The sequence below is a fragment of the Corythoichthys intestinalis genome, chromosome 2, assembly GCF_030265065.1.
Source record: "Corythoichthys intestinalis isolate RoL2023-P3 chromosome 2, ASM3026506v1, whole genome shotgun sequence".
NCBI lineage: Eukaryota > Metazoa > Chordata > Actinopteri > Syngnathiformes > Syngnathidae > Corythoichthys > Corythoichthys intestinalis.
Genome location: NC_080396.1, coordinates 41451136 through 41471227, shown reverse-complemented (window position 1 = coordinate 41471227; position 20092 = coordinate 41451136). Strand labels below are relative to the sequence as shown.

At 36.6% G+C, this 20092-nt stretch overlaps 1 protein-coding gene across 4 annotated transcripts in view; it reads right to left on the bottom strand.

Moving 5' to 3' along the window:
* Window positions 1–20092, bottom strand: part of cntn3a.1 (contactin 3a, tandem duplicate 1) — a 199152-nt gene that overhangs the window by 83682 nt on the left and 95378 nt on the right. For 3 of the 4 annotated variants that reach the window (XM_057817332.1, XM_057817315.1, XM_057817323.1), the window contains exons 6-9: window positions 11351–11554; window positions 10842–10944; window positions 8273–8457; window positions 1037–1176 (exon numbers count right to left, since the gene is read on the bottom strand). In XM_057817332.1, the coding sequence (XP_057673315.1) occupies window positions 1037–1176; window positions 8273–8457; window positions 10842–10944; window positions 11351–11554 (632 nt within the window). Of the gene's footprint in view, window positions 1–1036; window positions 1177–8272; window positions 8458–9688; window positions 9942–10841; window positions 10945–11350; window positions 11555–20092 lie in introns of those variants that run through there. The other variant, XM_057817340.1, reaches the window with a different exon arrangement.

The following is a 20092-nucleotide window of genomic DNA, read 5'->3' as shown; positions in this document are numbered from 1 at the left end:
ACAAAGCCAAGGCAGCCCTGCCCTGCAAACACTCAAGAGGCTAATTGGAGCGAATCCAACCCTGTGGTTTTGCGAGTGTGAATGGGAATGACTAATGCGGACCTCAATGCTCACAAAAGATATGCTGATTAGAGTCAGGTAACTCTTCTTTGGGTACAAAAGTGATTTGTATCAACTGATCTACCCTTGGTAGTTCTAGTTTAAGATGGAATGGCCGTCAGAGTATGTGCAACTAGAACAACACGCGATGAAACTGAGATTTTTTGTCTTTTGATACACACAGACGGTTTGATACACACTATTCAGGGATTTATGAATGAACCATATTGAAGTTTACATGACATGACCACTCAACTTTATATCTATCTGTCTGACCTGTGCACTCGTAAGCAGTCCACCGTTTGCCGAAAGTTAAGACTCCCCTCGTTGGTGGCATTGTAAAGTGTGCCTTTCACCCACAAAGTTATCACTTGAAGCGGATGTGTCGCCATGTTGTGCGGGCACAAAATTACACTTGCATTGCGTTTTTCATTGAGGCATACTGGCACAGTCTACGGAAATAGGACACTTCAGTATGCAAAGCATCTTTGAATACTGTGAAAAGCTAAATGGCTTTCACGTGGCAAACAGATGTTTTCTGTTTTGAAAAAAAGTACACAGAGCGGGAGCTGCAAATCACATAAGGTTGGTACATGTTAACAATCTTCAATCCTTAATGATTTGCCTTGGCTCCTAATTACGCATTATTGCATTAAATGTTGAAGCGAGTTTGGATGATTGACAAAACGTGACATCATCCAAGATAACCAGAAAAGTCTAATAGCAATTGTTTCATTGCTCTGAGAATTAAATTAATTGGATGAATGAGAATAATTGTAGGGATACAGTATGTGGCCAAACACTTATAATATTTGGACTAATTTTATGGGTGATATCCTTGACGGCTCTTCCTGATTTAATTTTATCTTGATACTTGTGGGTGTCCAGAACAAAGCAATTGAGAACATTCTTATCACAGCGCAGGGAAATCCCATACCTCTGTCAGGTCCAGAGGCTCTCCATTTTTCAGCCAACGATAGGAGGGTTTAGGCTTGGCACTGGCTTTGCACTCCCACACCAAAGTTTCATCAATCGTCTTCTGAGCATCCGGAGGCTTCTCAGTCAAATGAGGTGCAGCTGTGAGAAATCACATAAAGTAAATGCAGAACCCAGAAATATACGCAGATTAACTGCAAAGTCAAACTATTAATTCTTCAACTTAAAAGATAAAACAAATTAATCTACACCTAATTAAATCAAAGCATACTTACATTTGAAAAAAAAAAAAAAAGATAATATAACTGCTAGCATTATCAACAATTTACAGCTGAAATGTTAAAAAGAAGAAATGTTCTATTTCTATGAGAGCCATCTAATGGATTCTTTTTAACAAATAAAGATGTTAATGATAATTGCTGGAACTGCCGACAAATGTGAGATCAAACGAGACCTTCCTAAACCATGCAAGACTTAACTTACACTCATTAGTAAACAACTGGAGGATTACCGTTGTGTGATTTTTTTTTTTTTTTTTTTTTTTTTGCTTTTTGTGACTTTTTTTTTGAAGGGGGGTGGGGGCAACTGTAATATTAGGGAACATGAATGCCCGAAAAGAGAAGTACTATAATATAAGCACATTTTGAGCAGAAAGAAACGCTTACTTTATAGCTTGTAATGGAAATATATACATTTTGTTTCTGCTTATATTTGTATGAATTAGTAATGGTAAGATGCGACTTATATACTGGATGAACAGTTAAAGTTTTGAAGATTAAGGCATTTCTGAAAAAAAAAAAATATTGACAGAAAGGGAAAATTTCAATGATTTTGAAATAATCCACAAATGGATTTGTGTCAAAAGTTTGATTTAACACTGTATTTCCTTTTACTATTTAAGGGCATCTCTCTATATTTATGTGAGCGTCACATAAATATGGCAAACCTAATATCCGGTGACAGACAAGAAAGATGTATGGCCCTTTCAGAGGAGACACATTAATACGGGTTGCTATATCTCCTTGATATGCTCTACTGCATAGAGAAATACATTAATTATTTTCTATTACTTGTGGTCTAATCAATGCCATCAGAATGCTGAGTGCCGTTTATGGTATTTATGTTTTTCTTAATTTGTAAAATTCAGTAGCGTAAATATTCCCACTCCACGACATTTAAGAAAGAAAGAAAGGAAAGAAGGAAGGAAGGAAGGAAGGAAGGAAGGAAGGAAGGAAGGAAGGAAGGAAGGAAGGAAGGAAGGAAGGAAGGAAGGAAGGAAGGAAGGAAGGAAGGAAGGAAGGAAGGAAGGAAGGAAGGAAGGAAGGAAGGAAAGAAGAAAAAGACAGACAGACAGACAGACAGGATCAGGGAAAAACATGTTTTTGGTTTCAGTCTTAAACGCTTTTTTTCACCCAGAAAAAAAAAAATAAAATAATAATAATAATAATAAACTTCTCCCGATTCTCCCCACCTGACAGTAGCAAATAGCCACAAAACAAGTTTTGAAATATTCATTTTAGACTTGAGAAGTTGAGAGGCATAAATCTTCTTCCTCATTCCACTTCATTGTACCTCATTTTGTTTTATTTTTCTCAAATTTAGATGCATGTGTGTAATGAGCGAAAACTGTGTGTTGGTGTGTATGTGCATACACAAGGAATCTGCTCTGATTCGGCTTGTATTATGTGAAGAACTTTGTGTTTCATTTTCTATACATGAATAGTGCCATACAAACAAAGGTTTGATTAATATAATAATAATATGCCAAAACATTCCTACTGAAGAAACAAACACAAATTTGGCAAGTACTCAAAATGATAAATCAAATAATTATCAATAAAGTGAACATACAGTATTTTTCGGACTATAAGTCGCACTTTTCTTCATAGTTTGGCTGGGGGTGCGATTTATACTCTGGAGCGATTTTATGTGTGAAATTATTAACACATTATCATTTACATGTTATTTTGGTGTTTTGGAGTGACACTGATGGTTTGGTAAACTTGTTAGCATGTTCTTAATGCTATAATTATCTGAATAACTTTTAATAGCTATGTTACGTTAACATACCAGCCACGTTCACATTTCGTTGTTCATGCATCATGTAACATTATGATACTGTATACTAATTCAGCATGTTTTTCTCTATTGTATTTTTATTTTAAATTGCCTTTCAAGATGACATACAGTATCTGTTCTATGTGTTGGATTTTATGAAGTAAATTTCCCCCAAAAATGCGACTTATACTCCGGTGCGACTTATATATGTTTTTTTTTTTTTTCCCTCTTCGCTGGGCATTTTATGGCTGGTGCGACTTATACTCAGGTGCGAATTATAGTCCGAAAAATATGGTAATATATAGTTTAACCCTTGTCTTTTGTTAGAAATCAGCCCATATATTTTCTAGTGAATGAAATTTGATCCGTAAATTAACTTGGCCTGAAAATGCTAAACCTTTGCAGTAAATTGTTTTCTGGTCAAGACTGACCCATTTTCAAGTTTGGGTATGTCAAAAGTACCATTGATTTTTGCATACCAAAATCTGGAAACGGGTCAATTCTGACCCCAACACAATACGGGGGATATAGCCTAATAATTAATTTTGGTGTCAAATTTTTTTGTCTTGGTTTCCTCATCTTCGTCTGTTAGTTTCAGCTAAGAATTTCTTTAAGATATTATCTGCTTTGAGCTGATTCTGACGGATTTACAGCTACTCAAAATGTAATCTTATTAATTAAAAAATAAAAACTAAGATGTAGATGACTGATGGGATGCATTGTACTATTCCTTTTAAAAAATACTGTATTATTTTCTTTTGTTCATTACCAATGGCGTACCGCACGCAGGCTATTTTTAGACCGTGACGTCGCATCATAAAGCGGAAGTAAAGCTGAAGTGGGACATTATAGACCCGCCCTCGCATAGAACCAACGTAAAAAGTGCTACTTTTTGCCGGTAATCTTTCAAAAACGAACATGCCGATCACGCACTGCTTTTTTGGAACTTGTAGAAACGACTCTAGACATTACGACCATGAAGGATGTTTTCTTCATACGTTCCCGGAAACCAAAAACTCGGGAGGAAAAAATGTGAAAACCGAATCAACTTGCGCGGACTTTAATACCAGCTCGGCGAATCCATTCACGTTTCATATGCAGTAAACATTATGTTGGGTTGGCATGGTCTTTCAGAAGACAAAGAGGTAAGCCATTTTTATATTTTTACTTAATTTTTTTAGCGTAACGTTGTGCCGTACTGCTTCTGTCTGAATGAATGACCTGAAAAAAATTACAATGGTATCTGACTGCCACTGTTACCGTTTCTGTTTTATATATATATATATATATATATATATATACATATATATATATATATACAAACAACTTTAGTAAGGGGGAAGTGTAAATAAATTATAGGATTAAGATGTGTTATCAATGAAAAAATTAAAAGCGTTCGTTGGCTGTCACTGAGTAGCATTTGCGATCACTACACAAAGCTAACTAAATTAGAGCTGTCCCGACTAGTCGACATAGTCGACGTCATCGATGACGTAAATCCGTCGACAAGCACAACATCCCGTCGACGGTTAATGAAGGGTTAAAAAAATATATGCGTGGAAAGTTAGAATGTCGGATGCTCTGTTTGCAAGCGGGGAAAGCGGCACAAAGCCAAAAAAAGCGCACCAGAGTGTCCATAACATTGACTTATTTCAAAGAAACAAAGGAGAGTACACTCTTCTGTCCTGTCTGTTCAGTGCCAAGCTTGGCTGCGCGTCGGCCGTGAATAAACAACTCAAGCGCCTTCACGCAGTTTGAATTTTTTTTTTTTCCTTCATTTTTTGTACACCAGAGGGTGCTGTCGCCTTACTAAATAATAATGTTTCATTGACAATGGGCCTATAAGTGCTATTAGTATTGTTCTTAATGCTAATTGAAAGGTGTATTTCATGTTATGGTTTATTTTAATGTATAGAAAATTATATAAGGTTAAAAGGTCATAAATATATACAGTATATACAGTCATTGCACTCAAGGGAGAGATTGTCAATGATAAGGTAATAAGGTAAAGGCAATTCATATAGGCAATTCATTGATATATAAATAAGGTTTAAAAGGAAAAAGGTGAAAAGTTTTTGTTAATTTCTAATTGTGTTGCTTTATTTGTGTGCACCGTAGCTCTTACAGTGTGTTTACATCAAGGATGGAATAAAAGTTGTAAACCATCAGTTTAAGAGACCATCTTATCAATCGGGATGCTACACTAGTTAATTCTATCAGCATTTGAACTCATTGTTTATTTGTGATTTATTATTGTTATTTACGTGTTTATTTGTACTTTAATAAATAATTTGAGTGTTCCAATATGTTTTTTGTGAATTGATAAGCAACAACAAAAATTTCATTGCTAAATTAGTAAAAAAAAAAAAAATTAAAAAAAAAAAAAAAAAATTATTAGATTAGTCGACTAATCGTAAAAATAGTCGGCTGACTAATCGGGAGAAAATTAGTCGTTTGGGACAGCCCTAAACTAAATTACCCCCAAGAACGGAAAGACAAGTAGGACAACCAGAGGATATATAAGAAAGACAGGGCTGATGGTAAAGGATAGCTTGTTGAAACTGGAGAATGTCATTGTCAGTCGCGTCGATAAAAAAAAGCTAAAGCTATGCTTAGGTCGGCTCGTTTTTTTCGTCTTTTTCAGCCTTCGACACTAAAGCCATCTCTTTAACTGAACAATTTTATGTTCTTCCACATCTATGCCAGTCAATTTGGGACCAGGCACATCATTTTCAGAGAGAATTGGTAGGTTTAGGACTGTAAACATCTCCTTCGTACACGATTTCCATTCATTTCCTATTAGGGACAAAAGGTGGCTTGTCCTTGCTTAGCAACAGTAGCTAATTCCATGAATATTAATGAGCGGAAGTGACGCGTTGCTTGCGGTATGCCATTCCAACGCCCCAGCGCGTGTCACAACAAGTAATGTGTTCAGGCGCACGTGTCAAAGTCATAGTTTAACTTGTTGTACGAAGAGTAACGCAATCACATCATTACCTGCAGGTATGACCTCAAAATTAAATTAGACCTGAACCCATGATATGATATTCCCTTAGTCACCCTGAGCAAATGCATTCATCAAATCAATGAATGGATGTGCCAGAATTTTCTCCAGTTAAATGTGCAGAAGACAGAGGTGATCATTTTTGGGCCAAAAAAGGAAAGGTCAAAGATAAGCAGCCAACTTAGCACAATGTCACTTACAGCTACAAATCAAGTCAGAAACCTTGGCGTAATTATTGACTCAGACCTAAAACTTGATAGCCATTTAAAGTCCGTCACTAAATCCGCTTATTACCACCTAAAAAATATAACCAGAATTAAGGGGCTTCTGACTCAACAAGACATGGAAAAACTTATGCATGCATTTATTTACAGCAGATTGGACTATTGCAACGGTATATTTACAGGTCTTGATAAAAAATCAGTCAGGAAGTTGCAGCTAGTACAGAATGCTGCAGCCAGAATCCTCACAAATACAAGGAAGCTGGACTACATTACACCAGTTTTGAAATCGCTACACTGGCTTCCAGTAAGTCAAAGGATAGACTATAAAATACTACTGCTCGTCTACAAAACACTTAATGGCCTTGGACCAAAATACATGCTTGACTTGTTAGAGTCTTATGAGACATCTAGACCCCTAAGGTCGTCTGGAACCGGTCTTGTGAATGTTCCAAGAACAAGAACCAAGCAGGGTGAGGCAGCATTTAGTTATTATGCTCCTCACCTCTGGAACAAGTTACCCGAACGTCTGAAGTATGCTCAAACTGTTAGCTCTTTTAAATCAGGGCTAAAAACGCTTTTGTTTAGCACTGCATATCTATAACTGTCTATATATTTCAATCTACCTGCTTTCTATTCCTCTTGTTTTTATCTCCATTGCTGATTTCAATTATTATTTTTTGTAGTAGTTTTTGTTTTATTTTTATTTTATTTATTTATTTTTATTCTGTGATTAAATGCGATCTTTTGTCTTCGTTTCTACGTTGTGTTGATTTAAATGTGATTTTTATGATCTTCATGTGATGTAAAGCACTTTGAATTGCCTTGTGTTGAATTGTGCTATATAAATAAATTTGCCTTGCCTTGCCTATTCTCTGTATTTTTAATGCTCACTGTGGACATTCAGAGCGCCTGACTGTGCCAGAAAGTTCTCAATTAAATCAAAAGAAGGCCTCTTACAGGAAAGAGATATGGGTATGATTATTTAATTTGAGCATACCGCACCCAAACCTTTTATGAAGACATTATCAAAGCATGAAATGCAAGATAATTTAAAGAAAAAACTATTAAATATTTTAACAAGAGTCATTTAAGATTACTAAGAAGGTGGCAATAAGTGCAGTGTTGGTAAGGGGCAAATCACCTCTCCCTGAAGGGGGATATAAATCTGTGTATGCTGCCTCCAATGTTATCTGCTGTTACAATAAAGAGCCTGTCAGAAATGAGCTATTGGGAACAGGTGAATTTACTGCCACATACCAATACATGACATGGTTATTTATAGGATCTAATAAATACTACATGTTTCATGATAACAAATAAAACATTTTTGCTAGACTCACCAGAACTACACTTATTTGCGAACCGATTTCAATCTTGCACAGTTATAGTGAATCCTTGAAATTTTTAACAACTGCTATACATCATTGGGTGCAGTATTAGATTTTGGAAAAAAAAAAAAACACCATAACTATATAGTACATATTTATGAATGACATACTGTACAAGTAAGCAAATGTTTTCACCAATGCCAGTACTCAAAATACATACCGTATTTTTCGGACTAAAGGCACACTAAAAATCCTTTATTATTCCTCCAAATTGACAGAGTACCTTAAAATGCAGTGCACCTCACGCATGAATTCTGGTTGTGCTGATTGACCTTGGACAAAACGTCGGTGCATTACTGTGTCATGTTGCTCTAGTAAAGTGCTCAAGACACACATTCATCATACCCATAAATTAAACAATCGCACAAGTAATAAATAAAGAAATAAAACAATAATTGTAATTTTAAAAGATAAGAACAGATGAAAAAAATCAGTACATTCATATACTAATGTACCTTATAATTAGGTGTGCTTTATGTATGAAAATCAACACATTCATTGATGGTACGCCTTTTAGTGCCAAAAATGCAGTGCATAAAACACATACTGTACAATGAACTTACCATAGAAAGACAGCTTTCCTTTCACAGAGTTTCTACCTCTGCTGTTTTCAGCCAAACATTCGTACATTCCAGCATCCTCCTGTTGAAAGTAAGGGATCTCTAACACACCATTGGCTTTATTAATATCTACTTTTCTTCCAGAAGAGGCTCCATCGACTCTCCGCCAGCTGATGGTGGGAACTGGGCTAAATTGCAGTAAACAAAAGGATATTATGAGTATTTGGCGAGGATGGCAAAAAACATTGTTTTGGCAATATCTTACAATGTAATTTCTCATACTTCAGTATTAGTAACCAGCTTTTTACTTTTTTTTTAAGATTCTGCCAACAGTATATTTTCCCAATAATGTTAAATCTGCCTCTGTAAGGAAGACTATTGTCTGCCTCACCTTGTGCTTTATTTTCAATCAGAAAAATTTAATATATGTATTTTGCATATAAAGGTGCTGGTCATAATATTAGAATGTCATGGAAAACTGATTTAGTCAGTGATTCCATTAAAAAAAAAAAAAGATTTATTAACCTATTAAACACAGAATACTACATTTCAAATGTTTGTATTTCCTTTAATTTTGAGGATTAAAACTGAAAGCGAATGAAAATCCCAAATCATAAAAAGTGAATATTTTTTAAGAATAATAGAAAAAAAAATCATTTTCTGGAAGTTTTGTCTGATTGAAGGTTCTGTGTGAATATAAAAAGTATAGCAATCGATACTTAGTTTTTTAAATTACGCAGTGTTGTGAGGCATGGAGTCATTCAGTCTTGCGCTGCTCAGATGTTAAAATGCGACTAAAAATCCTGGGCGATTTATATGTTTTTTTTCTTCGTCATTACACATATTTTGACTATTGAGCAACCTGGAGCAACCTATAATAGGAAAATGTGGCTTGTATTTTTTTGGTCTGCATTTTCTATAGGGGTGGGCATCGAGCATCGATAGCAACCGCAATTAACACTCCGATGCTGCCAGAACCGTTCAAATTTTTAAATTTCGATTCCATGTTTCAATGCCATGACCGTGGAGCAGGAAAAAAATTGCTGCCGAAAACCACGAAGAAGAAGCCACATGAAACGTGTGTTTGTGCATTGTACAGTAACTTGATTACAACCATGGACATGGTGCGGCGGCACTTAAAAAACACCTCCGGCTTCATGGAATACAAGTGTCAAGTGCATAGCTGAGTGTCACGTATTTGACATGCTGCGCATTTGACACGGTGTGCCGTCAGAACCAGGAAAGTAAATCAATATATTACATCTGACTTCTGCTGTCCCCGCAAACCGACCCCGGATTAAGCAGTAGATGATGGAAGGATGGATGGAATAGTAAGAGAATAAGTCATATTATTACATCGGCCTAAGGTAGATATCACATGTACAATATATGGAACTAGATGCAAAATGACATACACACCGGCTTTAGCAAACAACCGCCATCTTGAAGCAGTAGACTTCTCAGTCTATGTAGTCATGTGTTGCCGCCTCCGTTAAAATCAACAGCATTTAAAGCATCTTTTGTTTTAGAATCTGTTGTGTTGCTTGTTTGAAAGAAGCAGCCATATAAAGAATCCGATTACTTTTTTAATGAACTCGTAGCAGTGAACACATACAAACATCACATAGCATCCTAGCCAGACTCTCTCATCTCTTCTTCTACGCATTATATACATACATTCCTACAGCGCCACTCACTGGCCTAACTGGTATTGTCACAACATTAACATTGCATGTGTCTGTAAACACAGCAGAATCAGTTTTACAAATAAGGAACTCTTATTATTTTGTCTCATCTACTTTAAATTATAATCAATAGAAGAATTTATACTAATGCGTCATGTAGCTACAACTTAAGGTACGTGTATGGCAAAAGACTATGTGTAAATGTTTTCTCCGGGAGCGTTTGAAAAATACATATCTTTGTGAAAGTGCACTCCTGTGGAAAGAAACTTCATTACTGCATTCTTACATACAAGACTAATATTTATATACAAGTTAAAAATAGCCCTGTGAGAAGTTCATATAATTAAAAAAAAAATCCTCAAGGAGTTAAGACATTTATATAAATTATGCATTTTTTTTTACCCTGCCTCTTTTTTATTTATTTTTTTTTTATTTTTACCCTCGGAATCGAGAATCATTCGGAATCGGAATTGATCCATTTCAAACGATGCTAAACACTAACTTTCTACACTGCGAATTGTGAATAGTATCTTTTATTTTTAATAGAGGGATGACATTTATGTTGGTATCTTTACATCATGTTAAAGTACTGTGAAAAGTGTACTTTTAATTTGGAATATTGCATGTGAAGTGCTGATATTAAAACAAATGTAAGAAATACCCAAAATACCACCTTACCTCATCTATTATCCAAAATGATACAAAAATGTCAAATTTGCAAAAGAAAACTTAGCTATTTGTAATTAAAGCACAAGAGGAGGTCAGCATGGGATATCATTAGTTTTGCAATCACTTTAGTGGGTTTTTGACATATTAACAGATGCAGATGCAGAAAACAACTTATTAAGAGTCGTCAATATGGAGAAATAATACACTATGGAACATACTTTCCAAGTGCAAAACATTCCAGCTTGATAGTTGAGCTCTTGGCTACAGGAACAACCTCAGGGAACTGTACCTCAATCTTTGGTTCATATTCACCCATTACACCTAAGGTTCCAGAAATTGAGAATTCATGTTACACAATTGTATACAAAGTTTTAAGCCCTGAAAAGGTCACAAAGAAAACATAATCAAAACAAAACATCCCAATTATCATAATGTATGCATTAATACTGATGATGCATGATAACCAGAATACCCAGAGAAAATCTCTGCATGCAAACATGCACACAGAAAGCATAGAGACCAGATTTGGACTCACAGCCTCTTAACTGTGAGACTGATATGCTAATGGCCGCAATTTTTGCATTTCTACTGAACAAACTGCACACAGAAGATAGTTGTTAAAATTGCAATATATTAAAAGCCTTTGATTGAAAAGTGAACAAAGACCTACACCAAATGTTGATACATTTTCAATACAGTATGTACATCTTATATACATTGTTCTTACCATCTAGTCGTAGGATGAGGGGTGTAGGTGGTCCTTGAACACTGCTTTTGGTGACTGTGTTTGTGACTACACAAGTATAATTGCCCACATCCGAGGGTTCAACTTTGGCAATGTAGAGGTTGCCAGTTTTCTGAGACACGAATCGCCGCGTGTCCTGGATGACAAACGATGGGTATGCGTTGAAGATCCATGAGAATGTAAGCTCTGCAAACAGCCGTGGACATAACATATGTGAGGTGCACTATTCAAATATGCTCTTTCTCTAAATACCACAGACAGATGCAATTCATCAGCAGCCAGGTTGAAGCCTTTAGAGATAAAGCAATTAGTGGATTGAACAGTGCCCGCGTTCTGTGATTAAAAAGTGAAATGAATAACTGAGAAGCAGTTAGCTGCCATGACTTAATGCTTTTGATATACAGTGTATTTTGATGCATGAAGACATTAGATTATTTACAAATGCAATACTATGAACTGCATGCAATTCATTATATTGCTACTACAGTACCTTAAGATCAGTAAGTAAGTACAATACAGTTACAGTATAGTACAAGAACAGTAAAACCAAGTGCAGTTTGTGGTGAGAAAGTACCTACTGTATGGTAGACAATAAATCCACTCCCAAACTATAGATGTTTATGAAAAATTAGACAATGTCCCATCCCAAAAATGTAATTTTCCTAATTTATAATATAACTGCATATTTATCATATTTCTGTTTCGAGCCATTAAGACAAGTTCAAATGCTCATGAAAAACAATGAAAGTAAATAAAAAAATGCAGATAGTAAATAGTTTTATTAAAACTCAAACTCGATATGCAATATGTCAAATTAAAAATAAGATATGACATTTTTATGGTCAGTTGTCAAAACCTTACTGACATTTATAGTTTATCAGTAATCAAGCAATGTGTGTGATTTTCCATTATTGCATTTGAAATTCTTCAACTTTAGGTGGTCACGATACTTTCAAAAATGCAAACAATTTGGTAAAAAGTTCATGACATAATCCCTTGATGATTTTGGAATAAAAAGATGTCCAACAAGGTATGTTTGAACTGTTTTTTTTTTTGTTTTTGTTTTTTTTAAATGAATATTCATTGAAAAATCCAAATCAACCTCAAATTTCACAAAAAGTGCATAGGGTCAATCAGTAAAATAATCAGAAATTGCAACTGATAATGACCTGTATTTATGAGCTAAAAATGACTTTAATTACTGAAACATCAGATAGAGGTACAGAGAGAGAGATTAAAACTTATGACTGCAGGTGTACATTACAAAACACAAAGATCAGAGTTTTGGACACAGGCGACACAGTCTCTGGCCTGAAGGCAGTCTTAGGCAGTACATAGACTGTACAATAAACCTTTCAAAACGATAAGTTGAGCATCTATTGCAATAGGATTTGGACACTCCTACACCACATAAGTATTCCTCACAATTTCCTTTGGGAAAAGAAGAACGTGTGGGCTTTGACACGTTACTGAAACCTACACATAACACAGTGTTCACACTTGTCTCCTAGGATAATATCAAATACAGGAGTGTTTCTCACTATACAGTCCTGTGTGGCGTTAGTGGGAATACATCTGCTTTCAAGAGCACTCCTAGACAGTGATTTGCCGACAAAATTTTAGGGCAGTTCAGTCTGTATAGAAATGGAAAATGTAACAGAAATTCTATTAATTTTCATTCATTCATTTTCCATGCCGCTTTTCCTCACGAGGGTCGCGGAGGTGCTGGAGCCTATCCCAGCTAACTACGGGCAGTAGGCAGGGGATACCCTGAACTGGTCGCCAGCCAATCGCAGGGCACATGGAGACATACAACCATTCACACACACACACACTCATACCTATGGACAACTTAGAGTGTTCAATCAGCCTACCATGCATGTTTTTGGGATGTGGGAGGAAACCGGAGTTCCCGGAGGAAACCCACGCAAGCACGGGGAGAACATGCAAACTCCACACAGGAAGGCCGAGGCCCGGGATTGAACCCTTGATCTCAGAACTGTGAGGCGGACGTGCTAACCACTCAGCCACCGTGCCGCCACTATTAATTTATGCTGGCTTATTCTTTCAGGGTGGCAATGAATAATGTTTCAGATACAGTCTTCAACTTGTGTTTGCGTGTGTGCATAGGTATGGGGGTGCCCAGGGGTGTGCGCGTACAATGTTTTTTGTCAATTTCACAATGGTATACTTGTACTCTATTTAAATAATTTTAGTTTACCAATAATACATTGCTTGATCAATATTCTGCATTTTGTATTTTTCTTATTTTACATTAAGTACTAGTGTATGGTGGAAAACACAGACAAGGCTGAAAAAGCAGTTTCTGCTCTTGAACCCCTCTTTAAGGGGCCGTTTACATGGTGACTCTCGAAGAATACGAAAAATGTCAAATTAGCATTTGCATTTGCGTCTCTATTTGAACAATGTCGCAAATCCGCATGAAAACGATGTAGTATTAATGCCAGGCCCTAGGGGGCAGTGCAGATTTACTGGGCAACAGAGAATGATGTTTACAGACGTCGCGCAACCGCTTTTGTTTCAACCCAGCCATAAAAGGAAGGTAAATAATTATATTTTTTAAAATTCAAAATGTCTGTCAATTTTAGCTAAGAATCACTAATTGATGTCTAATATTCAGTAAAAAAAAAAAATATATATATATATATTTACTCGCATATTTTAAACTTTTAAACAAACTACGTCACAATGAAAAATGATGTCTGTGAATAAGTCACGGATATCTAGCTCATAACGATCACTTAATTGTATTTTTTTCGTTACTGTCGCATTTTCCCCAATATTTTAGATGAAATCTAACCAAAAATTGAGGAAAAAAAGTTTAAAATGGTTAATATATGAAAAACAAAATCTCGACCGCTCTTTGATATCTGCGATTTCTGCATCGCTACCCTTGTTATATTACCATGTTTGACCCATAATCCCCCAAAATCCAGCTGTGGCCATTCACAGCTGTGTCTTGACACTCGGGGATACATGCTACATGGAGTTCTTGGATCAAAAAGAGGTGTGAGATAATATCTCATTGAAATCATGGCGTCTTTAATTATGCTTTATCATGCTCTCACCTCCAGTTAGGATTTTGCTGATATTTTTTTAAATCCCCTCCTGTTTACATTTTTTACTTCCCCCAGAAAATTGAGATTTTAAGCTTTCCAATGATGTATCACGCATGCATATAGGACAATTTTGAAGTTTGGCCAAATTGGGGGTCTCAGAGCGGAACTTCAAGTCACCTGTGTGTTTTCCGCTATATACTGTACATTAGGATTACATAACAAGGTATATATGCTCTAATAATGCTTTTTCAAACAAGCGGAAGCAGCATGAGCAAGACGCACACAAACCCATTTAATGTGTAAGTGGGAGAAGGTGTTGCGTACTTAAAGGAGTCATTGGCCATTTTGAACACTGTGGCAAAGTGGTAGTGCATTTATCGCAAAGATTTGGCTCCCCAAATAAAAACTTTGGCACTCAAAACAATTGGAAGAATAGAAACAAATAGAGTCAAGCATTTATCCTTGGATTCAACCTCTATAGCAGTAAAAGTTTTTCCTGGTTTTATATGTTCGCCCTTGCACCTGTGACATGTATCAATTATAACAACCTCACTTGATCCTTCAGAGCCATTAACTCATTTGCTCCCAGAAACGTATAAATATGTTCTATTTTTAAATGCTTTACTGTCCCAAAAACGTATTTATACGTCTTTTGCGTTTTTTTACATTTTTTATTATAAGAAGCATATATAGCTTCTGCTCTATCTGAGAAACAAAGAACAACGCTCCAAACCCATTTTAAAGCAATAAAACTGGCCAATGGAGGGCAGTAGCGCATTTTGTAAGACAAGGCAACCCGATTCAACCCCAGAGCATGGTCGGAGCGCTCCGACCGAACAAAACAACCGAGAGGACGCCTGGGAGGCCAGGCGCTGGACGACCGAGCAAAACGAGTCAGACCCCCAGTGCAGCGACTCGCCGAGCAGACCCCGCAGAAAGACAATAATAATCCATTTTTGTGAGACAGACAACGCTGAGGGAAAAGTTTACACGGCTGACGTGGCGACAACGGCGGCATCTCGGCGACAAACCATCATCTTTCAGTAGTCATTAGGGGTGCAACGGTTCAGTAAGCCCACGGTTCGGTTTGAACCTCGGTTTTGGGATCACGGTTTCGGTTCGGTTTAAACCTCGGTTTTGGGATCACGGTTTCGGTTTGCTTTTTGCATCTTTTTTTTTTTTTTTTTTTTTTTTTAAAGTGCTTTTATTTTGCTTTTAAGAAAATTAAATAAAACACTTAAAATGTAAACATGTTCGACTGTTAAAATGCCTCTTAGCTCTTTGGCTAGTTTAGTGACTGACTACTGAAATACACACACAGTAGTACTTGGCAAAGTAACTGGTGTTACATTTCATGTTTTTTTTTCTTTTTTTTTTCACAAAAAAAAAAAAAAAAAAAAAACATAGTAACCTTTGCTATGTTTGGAGGTCATTTAATATTCTGAATCAACCGTTAAAGTTGATAAAATTGCTCCCGTTTTTGCATTAGTTCCCTTCTGTCTACTTTTGACATGAAAAAATGTTAAAACTGTTTCATCATTTAAAGAAAGACTCAAGTCAGGATTTTGCCGATATAGGAGTATTTTAGATAAAAAGTTACTTAGGTTCACTAGGAAGGTTCACTACAACAGAGCCTTTTCTGAGAATTTACTGCTCTAAAATGGCTGCTGTTTACTAACGCTACCGAGTCTGTCATTTCGCATGTAGTTCTATATGCTTGAGATATCTAGGCGTAGGTTGTAGCCTGTCGGCTACAGTCAGGAAATATTGGAGCCACCTAGCCTAGCATCGCGTTTGCTACAGCGTCACAACAAACACTCTTCCCTCTCCGTGTCTCGGACTTTTCTCGCGTATTTCAACCAACGTATTAACGAACGGAGGAAAAAAAACGTAATGCAAGAAAAACGTAGAGAATTTGAACGTAACGTACGGCGTACACATTTAAAAATCTGTGCTCACTTGTACAAATTACGCCGAGACCATACAACTTGACAGGTATGAACTATAGCGGACCGTCACAGTTAGGTAGTAGCACTCTGTAGAACGGGACGTCCATCTATCAGTGGTCACGGAGAAACTATGGGCTTTAGCGAAGTCCTCTTCGATGGCTTTGCGTGCCATTTCATAAATGTCGGGGAATACGTTGTTTGAGAAATATGTCCGCGAGGGAACAATGTAACGCGGGTCAAGCGTTGCAAATAAATTAACGAAGCCTGCCGTGTGTTTTCACTGGTGTCGTCTCCGGGGTTGTCCTGCTCGGAGAAAGTGTGATATCTGTGGGCGATGCCGGCTGAGGTGCCGGAGTAATATTATAAGTGTTGCCATTAGCATAGGGAACAAGCACTGAGCAATGCTTGCAAACTGTGTTTTTTTTTTTTTTTCAACATTTTCTCTCCCTCCTATTTTCTCTCCCACCACATTGTAGTCCTCGGGGAAACCGAAATGTTGCCACAAAGCAGATTTGAAAGAAGCCAGTGCTTCCTCAAAATTCGGTCTCTCCACTCCTCCGCTCACCATAGCTTTTTGTTTTGTTTCTTGTTTCACCTTCACTTCGCTCGTGAGCGAGAGAGGGCGTTACTCGGCTTCAATTACACAGGTGCTTGACAGCAATCGGATATTTACTTGCGGCGGGGCGGGAATTTCTCCACAGCTGTGCTTCACGTCGCACACAGAGCTCGACCAATTCATTCCACAAGCGTTCGGAATAAATTAATTCCAAAACCGAAAAGGCACGGTTCATAAAGGCGTATTGAACCGTACAGGGCGAACCGTACGGTTCGGCTTTGAACCACAAACCGTTGCAGTCCTTGTAGTAATGTGTGAATAAATTGTTACTTTGCTATCAAAAGCTCGATTTGTCTGGTTGTTGATGGTATTTTGAAAAAGGAAAACATTATTCAGACGTTTGGGATGTAACTAATTCAAAAAATAGCTTGGTTTAAGTCAAAGTTATGTTTGAAATGTATGCGTTTACAAAAAGCTCATTTTCTCCGTTTTTTTTCATCAGAATTGGAAAATTGCTCAAACTAAGCTATTTTCTAATGCTGATTTCTAAGGAATGGAAAAAGATATGAACTTACTTTTTTTCTGCTGAAAGAAGAGAGTCTAATCTTTCAGGGTTCCGCCAGGATTGATACATCTAAATTCAAGACTTTTAAGACCTTTTTTAATGCCATTTCAACAGAAAATTAATATTTTTCTCGCACCCATTATTTAGATAATATTGAATCATGTTAAAAAAATAAAGCACTGAACATCAAATTTAACCTCAATTACTAAGTGTGTTTGACAAAAGATTGCACATTTACTGAAGATACAATTAAAACACATTTAAATATAAAGTCTTTCAGATTTTTCCCCCCAAGGATAAAATGGATTTTACACTATTTTTGTATAGCAACTTCAGAAATTCATTTGCAATACAACAGGTTTCCCTTTTAAGAGGACCTAGTCAAGGTGGTGGGTTAGTGATTGTCAAGTTGGTCACCTTAACTGGTGATTTTCAAGTTGGTCACCTTAACTGTAAAGTGCTTGGGAAAATCTTGCAATTGGCAGTGAAAGTTTAAAAAACAGCCACTAAATGGCAGTAGTTTACCATTAATTAACACAAAATAAAAAAGCTACACATGACCATTTCCCTTTGTAATTGTTTTTTTTTCTAATCACATTACAAGAAGTATACAAAACACATGTTAATCCTTTGTTAGCTATTGAAGACATTTCTTTTAATCAGATAGAGAAAATCCATACTCTTATTCAATCAAGAAAAACATTTAAATATACCAGGAGGTGTTTTACTATCACCTAAATTATAATTTGCCTATCACCATGCCATGTTATTCAGATCAACGTTACCCCGCACTCGTTCCAACAACAGTGTCAACCGTGTTGTGTATCTGAGGGTGATGGTGGATCTATGACTCCATGCTAAGGCTAGTGCACCTGCCAATACCCCATTGAACATGGCTAACTCTTGAGTTAAAACTACGAAATTCACATTCATTCGAAAGGCAAACCGTGCAGAAATACATTATTGCATCTAACACATTTTAATTGGAGAAATTGGCAACTTACTTTGAAATGTTAAGCAGGTCCACTGCCTTCGCATGACCCATAAACTGCGACCCAAAGTATCTGGATGCGACTTGGTCGCCGATCCAATACCTCACATGTTGGTCCAACTGTTTGGACTTGGTTGTCTTGTTGAAGCTTTCATCGAACATAACTAAGGCATCTGAGCAGTTCCTTACATTAGCACACAGTACGTACGGTGCGATTGCCTGCTGTTGTGATGTTGATGTTAATGATGCTAACAGCGCGCACGCACGAGGTTCATTTTGATTTGTAGTGCAGTGCATCGTAAAAATTCTACGCGTCATCTTCGTTATGGATTAAAAAAAAAACAAAAAAAAACTTCGTCACGGATATAATTTAGGTTGCACTGTGATGTTCTTCAAAATTAAAACCACGGTGAAAAAATTCCAGACTTATGACAGCTAATTTAATACTTTTAATAATGGAAAACTAAATTCAATGCTTTTTTAATACTTTTAATAACCCACGGGTACCCTGTCTTTCTTTTGGTGGGTTCCATGTTTATATAGCAATAGAAGAGAATTTTCTGTGGGCCTTGCAAAATCAGTCAAAATCCAGAAAAACGGCCAGGAGCAAAGGGCCTTGCTCTGGTGAAAATGGCTGGGAGTGAATGAGTTAAGAGCAGTTATAATATCCTCCCTTTACCTAAATAATACATTTCGGCACTCATTTCATCTAGATCATGTATATTTAATGCCACTTTGAAACGTCCTCCAAAAGGCGCATGGAAAGACAAAAGCACCACCATCAACAACAACAAATACTAAGTAGTCCCTAATTGGTTCGTTAAAGATTTATTGTGGGAAACAGGAAATGCCATGTTGAAAACACGGGTGTCTGATGTTATGTCACTCTGTGAAAGGGCTGTAATGGCATAATGCAAAAACATATGACAGTGCATGACTGATTTTCATTGAGATTCTATTTAGCTCTTGTTAATGAACAGGTGGCATCAATTCCCTTGTAATGGCATGAGAAGTAGTTAGAAAAATGGAACATGACAGGTCCAGTACATAGTGAATCAAAGCTGTTTTTTTATACAAGTGTGTATTTTATCAGAAGAACGCACCAAATATGTGTGTGTGTAATGTGAGCCTCCAACTTTTTGTGGTTAACAATTCCTATTAAATTATGACTGTTTTTTGGGGAATATATTGTGTACAAAGGCTCACTTTTTCGTTGCATTTCTTGTGTAAAATGGCACAAAACAGATCCAACATTCTGGTAAATAGGAACAAGGTCGTTGTTCTAAGGGTTAAGACGGTTACGTACAAAAGTTACAAAGCGTCCTAGCTTTTTTTTTTGTTTCCTTTCATGAAATTATTTTTCAGTCACACTATTTGTATACTACTATTTGTATTATAATTGTATGTACTAAATAACATACACGTTCTTTAATCATAGTTTGGGGAGGGTACAGTCTATTTTGGGTATTGATAAGTAAAATAGGTAAGTATGATTCCCAGTATTTTGGTGGATTTTCATTGTTCGCGGCAGTTCTTGGGTTCACTACACTTCCGAATTTGGTCACATCATAGGATGAGCCATT